The sequence below is a fragment of the Mustela erminea genome, chromosome 7 (genome assembly GCF_009829155.1).
Source record: "Mustela erminea isolate mMusErm1 chromosome 7, mMusErm1.Pri, whole genome shotgun sequence".
In the NCBI taxonomy this organism is placed as follows: domain Eukaryota; kingdom Metazoa; phylum Chordata; class Mammalia; order Carnivora; family Mustelidae; genus Mustela; species Mustela erminea.
The window spans coordinates 115,538,906-115,554,832 of NC_045620.1; the positions used below are offsets into that span (position 1 = coordinate 115,538,906).

At 36.9% G+C, this 15,927-nt stretch overlaps 1 protein-coding gene across 5 annotated transcripts in view; it reads right to left on the minus strand.

Moving 5' to 3' along the window:
• Nucleotides 1–15,927, minus strand: part of HEATR5B (HEAT repeat containing 5B) — a 105,453-nt gene that overhangs the window by 30,715 nt on the left and 58,811 nt on the right. For all 5 annotated transcript variants that reach the window (XM_032353021.1, XM_032353018.1, XM_032353019.1 and 2 more), the window contains 4 exons: nucleotides 13,981–14,220; nucleotides 13,212–13,463; nucleotides 7,567–7,748; nucleotides 4,706–4,774 (listed from right to left, as the gene is read on the minus strand). In XM_032353021.1, the coding sequence (XP_032208912.1) occupies nucleotides 4,706–4,774; nucleotides 7,567–7,748; nucleotides 13,212–13,463; nucleotides 13,981–14,220 (743 nt within the window). The remainder of the gene's footprint in view (nucleotides 1–4,705; nucleotides 4,775–7,566; nucleotides 7,749–13,211; nucleotides 13,464–13,980; nucleotides 14,221–15,927) is intronic.

Here is a 15,927-nt window from a genome sequence, read left to right on the forward strand (position 1 = left end):
CATCCTGCCTCTCAAATTCCTCATATCAGAGAGATCATATGATTGCCTTTCTCTGATTGACTTATTTCACTTAGCATAATACCCTCTAGTTCCATGTCGTTGCAAATGGCAAGACTTCGTTTCTTTTGATGGCTGCATAGTATTCCATTGTAAATATATACCAGATCTTCTTTATCCATTCATCTGTTGGTAGACATCTAGGTTCTTTCCATAGTTTGGCTATTGTGGACATTGCTGCTATAAACATTCGGGTGCATGTGCCCCTTCGGATCACTACAATTGTATCTTTAGGGTAAATATCCAGTAGTGTGATTGCTGAGTCATAGAGCAGCTCTATTTTCACCTTTTTGAGGAACCTCCATACTGTTTTCCAGAGTGGCTGCACCAGCTTGCATTCCACCAACAGTGTAGGTATGTTCCCCTTTCTCTGCATCTTCACCAACACCTGCTGTTTCCTGACTGGTTAATTTTGGCCATTCTGACTGGTGTGAGGTGGTATCTTTGTGGTTTTTGATTTGTATTTCCCTGATGCTGAGTGATGTTGAGCACTTTATCATGTGTCTTTGGCCATCTGGATGTCTTCTTTGCAGAAATGACTGTTCATGTCCTCTGCCCATTTCTTGATTGGATTATTCGTTCTTTGGGTGTTGAGTTTGATAAGTTCTTTTTTTTTTTTAATATTTTTGTTTATTTGACAGAGACTGAGATCACAAGTAGGCAGAGAGGAAGACAGAGAGAGAGGGAAGCAGGCTCCTGGCTGAGCAGAGAGCCTGATTGTAGGCCTTGATTCCAGGACCCTGAGATCATAACCTGAGCCAAAGGTAGAAGCTTAACCCACTGAGCCACCCAGGTGCCCGTGTTTGATAAGTTCTTTATAGATTTTAGATACTAGCCCTTTATCTGATATGTCATTTGCAAGTATCTTCTCCGCTTCTGTCAGTTGTCTTTTGGTTTTGTTGACTATTTCCTTTGCTGTGCAAAAGATATTGATCTTGATGAAATCCCATTTTTGCCCTTGCTTCTCTTGCCTTCGGCAATGTTTCTAAGAAGTTGCTGCAGCTGAGGTCAAAGAGGTTGCTGCCTGTGTTCTCCTCAAGGATTTTGATGGATTCTTGTCTCACATTGAGGTCTTTCATCCATTTGGAGTCTATTTTTGTGTGTGGTGTAAGGAAATGGTCCAGTTTCATTTTTCTGCATGTGGTTGTCCAATTTTCCCAGCACCATTTGTTGAAGAGACTGTCATTCTTCCATTGGACATTATTTCCTGCTCTGTCAAAGATTAGTTAACTATAAAGTTGAGAGTCTATTTCTGGGCTCTCTATTCTGTTCCATTGATCTATATTTCTGTTTTTGTGCCAGTACCATACTGTCTTGATGATACAGCTTTGTCAGAGAGCCTGAAGTCTGGAATTGTGATGCTGTAAACTTTGCTTTTCTTTTTCAACATTCCTCTGGCTATTCAGGGTCTTTTCTGGTGTCCATATAAATTTTAGGATTATTTGTTCCATTTCTTTGAAAAAAGTTGATTGTATTTTGATAGGAATTGTATTAAACATGTAGATAACTCTACGTAGCATAGACATTTTCAGAATATTTGCATCTGTTTGATTTAGTATTTTTGTATACTTTGGGCAAATACCTATTGTGTGATTACTAGATCATAGAATAGTTCTATTTTTACTTTCTTTTTTAAAAAAAATACCCAAATTATGGAGGCAACCTAAGTGTCCATCAATAGATAAATGGGTAAAGATGTGGTATATATATGTGTGCGTATGTATATGTGTGTGTACACATTTGCAAAATGGAATATTACTCAGCCATGAAAAGGAACGAAATCTTGCCATTTGCAATGACATGGATAAAGCTAGAGAGTATAATGCTAAGTGAAATAAGCCAGCCAGAGACTAAGACAAATACCATATACTTTCACTCACATGTAGAATTTAAATAGCAAAACTGAACAAACGTTAAGAAAAAAGCGCCTGGGTGGCTCAGTGGGTTAAAGCCTCTGCCTCCGGTTCAGGTCATAATCCCAGGGTCCTAGGATCGAGCCCCGCATCCGGCTCTCTGCTCAGCAGGGAGCCTGCTTCCCCCTCTCTCTCTGCCTGCCTCTCTGTCTACCTGTGATCTCTGTCTGTCAAATAAATGAATAAAATCTTTAGGAAAAAAAAAGAAAGAAAGAGACAAATCAAGAAACAGACTATGAACTATGGAGAACTGTTGGTTACCAGAGGGGAGGGGAGCTAGGTGAAGGGGATGAAGAGCACACTTACTGTGATGAACGAGCAATGCACAGAACTGCTGAATCACTATATTGTACACCCAAAACTAATATAACTGAACTGGAATTAAAATTTTCAAAAACAATGACTAGGGAGACCTGGGAACTCTCCATAAACAGGTAATAACTAAAGCAATGTTACCAGGTAAATTTCTTCAAGGACCAGGTAAATTTGTTCAAGGACTGAGTTATAAAAAAAAAAAAAAAAAAAAAAAAAAGGTATAAGACCAGAACACAAGGAAGATAGTTTAGTTACAAGGGACAAGCAGAATAAGAACCAACAATGAAAGAAATTGAAAAGAAAATGCCAGAAGAGAAAAAGGAAAACCAGGCCAGGGCAGTGACACTGGAGCCAAAGGAAGAATGTTGAGGAGAAAGGTGTAGTCTGGTGGTGTGAGCTTGCTTCCACAATCACAAGTTCTCACTTTAAAGAACCTGAAACTTGGTGCGCCTGGCTGGCTCAGTCAGTAGAGAATGCAACTCTTAGTCTTGGGGTTGTGAGCTCGAGCCCCATGATGGGTGTGGAGATTACTTGAAAATAAAATTTTTAAAAAGATAAAGAGTATGAAACTAGAAACTGCAGGTTCTGCATTATAAGTTTGGTTTATGAAAAAAGATAAAGCAGCACTGAATCAGCAAAGTCATACTCAGAGAAAAGACCTGGACTTGCATCAAGAGTGTTACGTGAATGTACGCTTAACCAATTTAACCTGAAATATGATATTTAAAATATATATTATGGTTATGATTCCTAAGCTGATTTAAAGTATTTTTCTTTTATCAAACCACTGATTCCTGTCTCCAGTTGTGTTGCACTTCAGAGTCTTCCTCTAATATCCAAAAATTACTCTGATTCAGCTTCCGGTTTAACACAACATCTATTCTAGCAAATAAGGTGGGATGCAATGTTTCATGATCTGTCCAAAGCCAACTCCTCATTTTCCTTTAGGAAAAAGGAACTTGCAACCTACTGTTCCATCTGTTTCAAAACTAGTTTTCCTCCCAGAAACAGGACAGGAGGTCAAAAACTTAAGCCTTCCAGCAGAAAAGAAGAAAATCTTATAATTTTAAAAAAAAGCTAGAACTACATAAAGAATAAGAAGTTGAAGGCAAATTCGGTAACAGGAATTTTTCATACTACTCATCCACAAGAGGAAACCCGGATAGCTTTTGCTTTTCTATGAACAGCTTTATAAGTTTTTTCTGCTTAAATACTATGCTCTGAAACATCATCACAAGACATTTATTTATACAGGACTATGATTTCTGATTGTCTGTGCATCAGTAGCTCATTACCAAATGGTCTGCTCTAACTCTGAGATTTGTATCATGATCCACAGAACTCTTTCTTAAACAAGACTCCCTCTTTTCTTTCTGGTCTGCTGTTTGTAAGAGGAGTTGATTTCTCTGAAGGCCATCATTAGGACCATAGACTTCAGAGAAATAAATCTTAACAACGGGGGACACCCAAGTGGCTCAGTCAGTTAAGCACCTGACTCTTGATCTCGGCTCAGCTCATGATCTCAGGGTTGTGAGACTGAGCCCCATGTTAGGTCCTTGCTGAGTGTGGAACCTGCTCAAGGTTCTCTCCCTCTCCCAATGCCCCTACCCCATCACCCCCTATTAAAAAGAAAAAGAAAAGAAAAATCTTAACAATGGCTGGAAGAGGCAAATCCATTCAGCCAGAGAGAGAACAAAGTAAGAACTTCCCGCTTATCATTGCAAATAGCAGAACATTCTCTGTCTAGAGGCCACACGTAGCTTGATTATGGATTCTAAGCAATAATGATGGACCACAGCCCGGTACTCCAGAAAACTGGGAAGTAGAGAGTTGCTTCTCTTCTATCCTTAGGAAAGCAGATAAAGAATCCGGTTTCCTGAAAGATGAGAGCTTACTGCATGAGTCCATTTTCAGAATGAGGCATGAAAAAGAGGAACTTATTAAAAGTGTAGGAACATTTTGTGACTTTTTAAAAATATAATCATGTGAGAATAATCCTCTGGGATTAATTTTGCAATGAAATTTCCATATTGTGAAATTCTCCAGAAACTTGGAAATTTTCACAAACTGTGATAAAAAAAAATCCTTTATTACCCAACCATCATTAATATGCATTCTTTAATTATTTTATAATCATTTTTTATTTTTAGTCCCTCTTATGGTTTTTATACCATTATTCACTTCTGGCTGATGAAAGACCTATGTACCCCAAAGTTATTTCCTCAGCTATGACAAAAAAAGGGATGCAATTAACAGTTACTACGTCATCATTTGATACAGAATAGAAGAAGGAACTGTCACTGTTGTATTTCCAAGATAAAAATAAATATTTATCTTTTCTCTCTTTCTTGGGAGTGAAATTCTAAGGCATCTTTTAATTTAAAGAAGGTAACTATAGAAAACTCTATTTTTCTTCTTACCTGGCAAGCTTTTGCTATTATGTCTGATGGGGTATCTTGTGAAAAGGCTGGTCTTAGAGCAGCTCCCACCTAAGAAAATGAATATGAGCATTTTATTTTTAAAGATAAGTAGTAAATATAAAGCCTCTTGTGTCTCTGGAGATGAAAACACACAAAACACATCTTTTTATTTTCCTTTTAATCACGTATCCCTTTATCTCTCTTTTCAGTTACAATAAACTCAAACATACCATTTTTCTTTTGCTTCCCAGGAGGTTAATATCATTATCAAATCTATATGAATGCTATACCAAAACAGGAAATTAATCTTCTTTTTCTTTTGTTTTTGTTTAATAGTAAACAGGATTTTCTGACAAAGTCACATGTTCCTGGACATAACAGAAAACTGCTACCCTTTTTTAAAAAATTTCGTCTATATTTTCCTGAATATATTTCTAACAGTATTTACCTCATGAGTGAATCTCATATAACTGGATCAATTCCTTTAATAACTATTACTAAAAATTCACAGTCACTGAAAGATCTCAGAGACCATTTCACCTTAAAAATACACACACACACACACACACACACACACAGGACATCGGGTGAAGGAAAAGGAGAAGTGAGTTGGGGGAAATCAGAGGGGGAGACAAGCCATGAGAGACTGTGGACTCTGAGAAAAAAAACTGAGGGTTTTGGAGGGGAGGAGGGTGGGGCGTTGGGAGGGCCTGGTGGTGGGTATTAAGGAGGGCCCGTATTGCATGGAGCACTGGGTGTGGTGCATAAACAATTAATCTTGGAACACTGAAAAAATAAAATAAAATTTAAAAAATTAAAAAAAAAAAACTTTAAAAGAAGGATGCTTGGGGTGGTGCCTAGGTGGCTCAGTTGCTTAAGCATCTGCCTTCAGCTCAGGTCATGATCTCAGGGTCCTGGGACTGAAAGCATCAGGCTCCCTGCTCAGCAGGGAGACTGCTTCTCCCTCTCCTTCTCCCGGCTACACCCCTGCTTGTATGCTCTCTCTCTCTCTGTCAAATAAATAAGTAAAATCTTAAATTTTTTTTTTTTTAAAGTATACTCAAGGGGGCACCTGGGTGGCTCAGTCCATTGAGCACCTGCCTTCGGCTCGGGTTATGGTCCCGAGGTCCTGGGATTGAGTCCCACATGGAGCTCCCTGCTCAGTGGGGAGTCTGCTTCTCACTCTCCATCTGCCTCTCCCCAAGCCCATGCTCTCTCTCTCTCTCTCAAATAAATAAATAAAATCTTTAAAAAACAAAACAAAACAAAACAAAACAAAAGTATACTCAAGGAATATTAGTTTATGTACCACTGTCATAGTATTAAGTGAAGGAATGTGAGCTTTAGTTTTAATAAGCCAACCCAGTCACAGATTCTTAAATATATCAGATTTAACATGAATGAACTGAATAAGGAGTTAGATATAGTCAACTCCTACTCTGAGACTTCTCTCTTTGCACAAGAGAGTCGGTCACTGAGATATATCAATAGCAGTTTAGAAATGAATCAAGTGTTCGTCTCCATGACTAAAAACACATGGCAGCTAATTGCAGTATTGGTAGTACAGTCATCAACTAATCTCACAGCTGGTGCTGGACCCTGTACTGAAGAAGAAAGAGAATATACTATAAAAGAGATCACTGGGTTGACTGATAAAACTGGAATATGACAGACTATATAGAAGTAATACATCAATGCTGAATTTCCTGAAGTTGGTAACTGCCCTGTGGTTATATGAGACATGTCCTTTTTCTTTGGAAATACAGACTGTAATATTCAAGGGTAAAGCTACAGATTTAAATAATTATTCTTTCAATTTTTCTGAAGTAAAGAACTATTCCTAAATAAAAAGTCAAAACAAAACAACAAACCTTCATTCTTACAGGTTGGGTATTTAGGAGTAAATAATTGTATATGGGTGTTCCTTAGGCAGCTGGGCTAGAAGCTATAACTTCCTCACCTGTACTTATGATGGAAAAACAATGGAGCATACACTATTCACCCTTTTTAATTTTGTGTATGCTTGAGTATAGCTTTTAGATGAGGTGTTGTGTATCTGAAACTAAGGTTCTGGTATGACTACAGTAAAAAAAAAAAAAAAAATATATATATATATATATGTATGATATTTATATTAAAATATATTATATATAACATTTATATAATATACATTATACATAATTATACATATATGTTATGTATGTATAATATATATTTTATATATATATAGAATATATAATACACACACACATATGTATCTTCTTTCCTTGCGAACTTAAGTTTGTCTTCATATAACCCATCATTATGAGGATTAAATCTACTGTGCCTCAGTTCAAGAACACAAATAAAGTTATAAATTTCAGGGGAAACAAGTATCTCTGTTCAGAATAAAATAAAATATTTTTTGAAGGTAAGAAATTCTTTCAGTAGTATTTTTAACTGCTGTTATTAGAAGTTATCCTTCAGCATTACAAAGCTGTCCTTTGTATTTTTAAAAATGCTTATCAAGTCTTAACATATAAAAGTAATGTCAGCAAATCCACAACACTCTTTGAATGTCCTTTTATCTTTTAAATGGCATGGCTAAACATCTAAACACAAGACTGAAAAGCTAGGCTGCGATTCTATTTTGGTTTTATCACCAATACACTATCAGAACTCAAAAATAGTGACAAGTTTTATACTACTGTTTCTTCAACTGTGGGATTCAACTATGTAACAGACGATGGGAATAAAGATATGCAGCTGAAGTTCCAAATACATTTCTCCAGGGAATCTTCACTCCCTTAAAGGAACAATTTTAAGTTTTAAATAAACAGAGTATCTCTTAAAACAAAACAAAATAAAACAGAGTATCTCACGTTAGCTTGATATTGCTCCAGAATCACATGGCCTGGAAATTCTGGCTCAGGCACAGATGCAAACTTCTTGATAATGTCCTCAAGTGCTTGGAGCCCAGCCATCCGCAGCTGGTTACTATGATCGGTTGCAGCCATGAATGCCATGCGAATCAGGTCAGAGAGATGAAGTACCAACAGGTCATCTAAAAATAGAAATAGAAGGCAAAAAGGAAAACTCCAAAAATAAGTATTACAACACAAAAATATGAAATGAAATAAACTTCTTTAAAAAAGCACTTGTGTTTGGGATGCTTGGGTGGCTGAGTCAGTTAAGCATCTGCCTTCCGCTCAGGCCATGATCTCAGGGTCCTGGGATCGAGCCCCACACCTGCTTCTCTCTCTCCCTCTGCCTGCTGCTACCCCTCCTTGTATACTCTCCCTCTCTCTCTCTCTAATAAATAAAATATATATTTATTTTTAAAAAGCACTTATGTTCACAATTCCACTATGTTTTAAAATAACGAAGATACACTTCCAGTAAGACTCGTGTATCATAATTTCTCAAGAATATTGGTGAATCTTTACACAATATAGTAATACAGATGACATTACTGGATTTCCCAAAAGGAGTTTGTAATCTTTTAGAATAGGGCTGGCGGATTGTTCCTGTAAAGACCTAGATGGTAAATACTTTTGGTTTTGCCAGCCACATAATTTCTATCACAGCTACTCAACTCTTCTTTTGTAGAATGAGCATAGTCATAGATCACATGTATTTAAATGAGTATGCTGTGTTCCAATAAAAGTTTATTTTAAAAAACAGGCTACGGTCTGGATTTGGACTGTAGGAAGTAGTTTCCCAACTTCTACTAGAAAAGACTTTTATACAGATAAGATGCAGAAAAGGGAAGTCGTCCTCCTTTTAGAGTAAAGGCTACTCCAGATCTGCCAAAACAAAACTTAAAAGCAAGTCTCAAAAGGATTCAAAAGATACCAAGTAATATAACTACATCCCAGAACGAAGTCCAACACTATTTAAAGGAATAAAACAAAATCCAGCACTACTACTATAAAATTTGCAAATCTGGTATGTAATAAAAACTATCAGGAATGCAAAGAAGTAGGAAAATACAACTTGCAACAAGGAAAAAAAAAAACAAACTTAGTGAACAGAAACAGATTCAGAAATGAAAAAGGTGATGAAATTAGCAGACAGGAAGTCTAGAAGAATTATCATAAATATGTTGCTTATATTCAAGACAGAAAACAAAAACCTTAGCATGTTTAAGAGAGAAGTAAAAGACAGGGAGAATCATAAATAAAACTTATAAATAAAGTCACAAATAAGACTCGTAGAAATAAAAAAATAAAATACCTGAAATGAAAAATGTACTGGGTAAGATTATTAGTGATTAGATACTGAAGAAGAAAATACTGGTGACCTTAAAGACCTAGCCACTGAAGTTATTAAAAAAATGATCAAGCTCAAGCACTCTCAGATTCTTGAGGAGGCTGCAAGACTCCCAAAATCTTTTTGAAGCAGCGGCAATCTGTAGCTTAGCTGGATACCCAAACAGTTCCTATTTAAACAGGTTTTTGTGACTATTGCTATTGTGAAGGTTATAAGACAAGTATCTTCTAAGTTTTTCATGTGCTTAACTAAAATTCCAATTTTAGAATCTTAAACTTAAAAAAGAATATCTACTGGTTTGGAGAAGAAGAACAAAGAAGAGACTTAAAAATTCAGCTGGAAGATCCCAATACTTCCTCATCTAAGGGAGGCAAAACCACATCATCAATAAAAATTAGGTATAATGGGGGTTCCTGGATGGCTCAGTTGTTAAGCATCTGCCTTCAGCTCGGGTCATGATCCCAGGGTCCTGGGACTGAGGTCCACAAAAAACTTTTTTAAAAAAGATTTATTTATTTGACAGAGAAAGACACAGGGAGAGAGGGAACACAAGCAGGAGGAGTAGGAGAGGGAGAAGCAGGCTTCCCGCCAAGCAAGGGGCCTGATATGAGCCTCAATCCCGGGATCCTGGGATCATGACCTGAGCCGAAGGCAGATGCTTAAAGACTGAGCCACCCAGGAGCCCAATAAATAAAATCTTAAAAAAAAAAAAATAGGCATAATGAACTGCCAGAAGTTGGGAGGAAATTTCCAAGGCAGATGGAACTGGACTAATGTGAGCTTATTCATATTATGCCAACCCAAAAGTAAATAAAAAGACCCACTACTCCTCCTAATTAAAAAGGTCTAGAAAGATACCAATCTACCAACCAAAAACTAGGCAATTATTACTGAAAGTATTTTGCTTCTCTACACAAATCTCTATCTCTGACTTTTCTAAAGTCAAGATATCTTTTTTCCAAGTCCAAGGAGATGAACTTCTAAAGCAGGGGAGTGGGAAGGGGCTTGAGGCAGAAACTCTAAAATGGGGAGAGAACTGGGGGGCTGTTAGAGGTTTATTACATTCTAGAAGCAGTAGTTCCATACAACTAAAGTTCAGTGGATACAAAGGGAGGTAAGGATGATACAGGAAGAGCCTGGATAGCACATTTATTTGGTCTATAACTTTGAAAAATACATGTTGACATGATTGTCCAGAATAGCAGGCAATGGGAAGTAGAAAGAATCCTGTTTCAGCCCAGCAGAACAAAGCCTGTCAGATACTGGAATCTAGGTTGGAAAGCTGTTATATCGGCTTACTATCCAGCTACCAATGTGAAGTAAACAAAGACCAAGAATATGGACAATCCACACCACCCCCCCACACACACACTTTGAGCAAATTTCAAGTATGGAGAATGCTCTCCTCTTTCAAGGATATATGAACAAATAAGCCTATGAAGAAAACACATACAGGCAAAATAAAGATTCTGAAGATTTAGAAAGTGCTAATCTCAAAAATAATTTTCTATAAAAATCAGAATAAAATATAGAAAATCACCTGGCACTTCAATAGAATGCAAAAAATCATGGCTGCTATGGAATAAGAACAGAAAATCATAAGTAGTCAAAAGGTATGATCTGGGGCTCCTGGGTGGCTCAGTGGGTTAAGCTTCTGCTTCGGCTCAGGTCATGCTCTTAGGGTCCTGGTATCGAGTCCCGCATAGGGCTCTCTGCTCAGCGGGGAGCCTGCTTCCCCCTCTCCCTCTGCCTGCCTCTCTGCCAACTTATGATCTCTCTCTCTGTCAAATAAATAAATAAAATCTTAAAAAAAAAAAGGACATGATGTAATGAAAGTAGAAAAAGGACAAAAATTAAAAGAAAACTAAAAACAAAAGAAGACAAGATCCAGTATGGGGGCAGAAAACAGTAAAACATTACGATATAAAGGAAAAACTTGTGAGGATCTCTTCTCATGTAGGCAAGGTACAAATTATGAGAGAAAAAGTATTAAATACAAAGAAAGGAAAGCCAACCTAAAGATCTGCTCTACTCCCTAAATGTCACATGCTTACTTATACTTCCATGCCTCTACAAATTCTCTTCACTTTTGGGGTGCCTGGTGCCTCAGTTGGTTAATTTTAATTAGTACAACTCTTGATTTCAGCTCAGGTCATGATCTCAGGGCCATAAGATCGAGCCCCATGGTGGGCCCCATCTTCAGCACGGAGTCTGCCCGACATTCTCCCTCCCTCTCACTCTCTCCCTTCCCTCATTCCTGCTGGTGTGCATGCACACACACACACTCTTTCTCTCTAAAATAAACAAACAAATAAATAAAATCTAAAGCAAGCAAATTATCTTACTTTCCTTGCTTGTAATAAACCACCAGAACACTGGTGCTCAAATGTGTCTCTACCCTAATCCCTACAATCTGTGAATATGTTAACTTACATAGCAAAAGGGGGTTTGTAGTTGTGATTAAGGTTATGGGCTCTGAAATGGAGATTATCCCAAATTTAACAGTGGGCCCAATCTAATCACAGGATCCTGAAAAGCAGAGTACCGCTCCTGGCTGTGCTCACAGCCCCGTGACAGCTACAGAAGGATCACTGAGACAAGTCAGTGTTGGCTTTGAGGGGGCCACCTCCAAGAGACAGAGAGAGGAGGCCACCACCAAGGAATGCAGGCAGCCAAAGAAGACGAGAAGAAAAGACTCCTGGAAAGCCTCTAGAAAGGAATGCAGCCCTGCTGATACCTTGATTTTAGCCCAGTGAGACTCATGTTGGATTTTCTGACCTATAAGAACAATAAGACAAAAAATGTGTATTGTTTTAAGCCACTGAATTTGTCTTCATTTGTTAGAGCAACAATAGAAAACAAATACAACCAGCTTCTTCTACCTGGAAAATCTTTTGTCTGCCTTTAAAATCCAGTTTCAAAATCACCTTTTCTGTGAGATCTTCCTTGGTTCTTCAGAAAATGCATACTACTTGTTTATGCCTCCAAAACACTCTGTCATAATAGTATTTGGACATATAATTGTTTAAAAGAAAGTCTTTCTGTCTTTTAGACTAGAAATTCTTCAAAAATATGGGCTATATTTTTTTCTTCTTTGCATCCCCAATGTGTAGCAAAGAATAGGGTTTGGTAAATATTTCATAAACAATGGCATGAATAAGGAAACTGTGTTCATGATATATTGTGCTTTGCTGACAACTGTACATTCGGACTCACATTTTATATGTGGAGTACCACTGTTTTACTTTTTGTTTGTTTGTTTTTTTTAAGATTTTATTTATTTATTTGACAGAGAGAGATCAGAAGTAGGCAGAGAGGCAGTCAGATAGAAAAGGGAGGGGAAGCAGGCTCCCTGCTGAGCAGAGAGCCTGATGTGGGACTCGATCCCAGGACCTTGAGATCATGACCTGAGCCGAAGGCAGAGGCTTTAACCCACTGAGCCATTCAGGTGCCCCTTTTTGTTTGTTTTTTAATCCAACTTTGAGTTCCAGTAAACTAAAAGGCATTTGTAATCAAGTAAACTAAAAGGAGTTTTAATGTATAGATTTCAATACTATTAGTACGCACAATTTGTTTTTACATATGTTAAAAAAAATGACAGGGTGATGAAGAGACCACAAAGTACAAGACAGAGAGTCTATTACTCTTGCACTGCTCTCGGCTTCTCTGGGTCTCCTCATCTGTACAATGAGGATACTGGATCTGACGATCTCTTTGTAAACTCCCTGTAACATCTGATCCAGAGAATTATGGGATATAAAAAGCTTACAAAAGATAAAAAACAGTGTCGAGTTTCAGTAAGAGTTTTCAGCTTTTCAAAAATACCTAGCAGCATTTCTGAAATCTGAGAGTTTGAGTTGAATTAAATGATGGCATGCACGAGTTCTGATATTCTCCATAGCTGGGCTACATAACCTTTACCTATGTACCTTAACATTTTGCCATCTCTTTTATACTTAAATGCTATACTAGGACAAAGTACAAAGGATGTGTAAATTACTACCATTGTTATCTTTAGGGCACATGATTAAGATACATCTACCTTATGAAGGAGTACACCTTTGGACCATTTTCTTCAACTTATCTTCTAAATATAAGTCAGAAGATAGGTAGTAAGCTTAGGCGACAGAAAAAAAGGTAAAAGAAACTTGTAAGAAATGAAAGGCAGAGTCTAAACCATGTTCCATAGCAGCAAACCTATATTACAAACCTAAAAAAATACTCTGGGGAAAAGAAGTACTGATTTTAAATTTACTTGTAGGGTTTCGTAGTTTAGCAGAACGTGCCATGGCAAGGTCAAAGTGGGCCTGGTCTGCATTCTCACACAAATTGATGATTCGGCACAGGCAGTCTGCAGCGAACACCCGAGTGGCCCAGCGAGGGGCCACAAAGGGCTTTGATTTATCTTCTTCACCTAGTGTGGTGAACATGGTATCATCATCCATCTCATCCTTCTTCTCAGATTCCTCATCTTTTCCACTACTTACGAGAGTGGCAGTGCTCATATCTATAACACAAACAAGGCACATTATGACAACCTCATAGAGCAAAATGATATTTTAGAACTTGCATTAATGTTACAAGATTTCTAATAAAAAGGACTAAATTCTCACTCCTTTGGAAACAGCAGAACTGGCAGGTCTTTTTTATGTCAATCAGAAAGCAAAGAAAGGATAACATAAAAGTGTTTTTACATATTTCACTAGTTTTACATACTATGTTGAATACAGAGTAACCTGAGTTTTTATACATGAAAATTTAGTTTGAATTTAGTTATTTCCTACAAATCAAAGAAAGCTCATTAGTCTATAATATAATTTAACCTTCAACATTTATACAGGGATTTATAGATTAAAATTTATTAGCATTTTTTAATGTAAGCTCAAATACATATATATATATATATCTGTATATATTTCTTTTCTCATATACAGATACATACATGTACAGGTACATATACAGATATATACCAGAGGTAAAGGAGTCATTATTTTAAGAACATATTTTATATATTAAATACATACCACTAGAAGCTGCCAGGACATCTTTACAAAGCATTAGCCAATGCGAAAGTTTTTCTACAGCCAGTGATGAAAGCATATGCCCCAAAGTATCATGAATATCAGAACATAATTTTCTGTCTGTCTCCCGGTCTAGCATTCCAAAAAGAAGTCCCTCAAGACCAGTTTCTGTTATATTAACCCCTTGGTGCCGGCAGTGGATATCACTTCGAGAACTGACTCCAGGTGCAAAAGGATTGACATCTGAAAAGCAAATTTTACAAATGAATTTGTATAGGGTTTTGTTGTGTACTGTAGGTAATAAAGATCAAGACTTACATGTAAATTCACTATTACAACAAAACAAACTAGCTACACATAGAATTTATGTTCTCCAGGTTATATATATCCTTAGGTTTAGAATTTAATCTGACAATATGGGTAAAACTCAGATCCTTAAGACTGATTATTCTGCAGTATTTTAAACAAATCTCCAGGGAATGCTCATAAATATATATTTCATTCCAAAAAAAATTAAGTGTGGGAAAGAGACATATTTCTAAGTAGATTTAATTTAATGGACTAAAAAAGAATTATTGCTATTTTGTTGGAAGAACAAATTGGAATTTATTTAGTCTTATAGTTTAGGTTTTTAAAAATCTATAAAGCTGGAATACAAGTTATAAATGGATTGTATCCTAAAAGATCATTTAAAAACTGGGAAAATATTTTCTAAGAAATATTCGATCAAAAAGTCATACTGAGTGGGGAGATAGATAAAATAGGTGGAAGGGATTAAGAGGCACAAACCTCAAGCTGTAAGGTACATCACAGGGTTGAAAAGTACAGCATGGGGAATAGTCAGTAGTACCGTAAGAACATATGACGACAGACGGTGACTATATCTGTCACAGTGAGCACTGCATCAAGTACAGAACGGTGGAATCACTATATTGTACAGCTGACACTAATAAAACACTGTATGTCAATTACACTTCAATTAAAAAAGTCATACTGTTACAAAATAGTAGTTAAAGGTCCTGTTTTATCTGAAAATCTTTTCCTTCTTAGAAACAGTGTAAACTGTACAACTGGCAACCTTAAGAAGGAATACTGAGGCTCCAAAGACGGAAGCCCTTTGAACCTTGAAGAGAGTGAGACAAAGGCGTGTAGACTGAAAGCAGCTCTTTTAGTTGAGTCACTCCAAAGACAAAATAAGGGGAAGTTTGCAGAAAATAGCCACAGTGAGAGGAACTCAGATAGTAGGAAAAGTCAAAAGGTTCAGTTCCAAGGAAAGAGAACATTAGCAAGAAGTTAGGCACAGAGGCCTATTTTTTACTTAGGCCCTGGTAGTACATTCCATATCAGGGATTACTCTTCTACAACATGAATTTTCATAGCTATACAACAAACCACTGAATTAAAAAAACACTGAGGGTGCCAGTTAAGCACCCCACTCTTGATGTGATCTCAGGGTCATGAGATTGAGAGCCATGTCGGGCTCTGCGCTGGGCAAGGAGCCTGCTTAAGATTTTCTCTCTCCCTCTCCCTCTGCCGCACTCAGCTTCTCTCTCCCTCTCTTAAAAAAAAAGAGAGAGAGAGAGAGAGAGAGAACACTGTGCTTGATCATTGAGGAAAAATTCCTAAAAGGGGAATCACTAGGTCAAAGGGTAAGCTGACAAAAAACACTGAAAAATCCAGAAAATTTGTACGACTTTACATTTCTTTCTACCAGTAGTATAAGATATTCTCTTTTATTCATATCTCTCTCAGGGATGGTTATAACCATTATTTTTAATTTGGTCAGTTTTATAAAAGAAAAATTCTATCTTATGATTGTATTGACTTATACTTATTTAATCACTAGAGGTTGAAAATATTTCATAAGTTGATATTTCTTTTTTGATAAAACGTGTTTTTTATGTTCTCATGATTTTTCCATAGATGGAGAAGAGAGTTAACATAGGATGC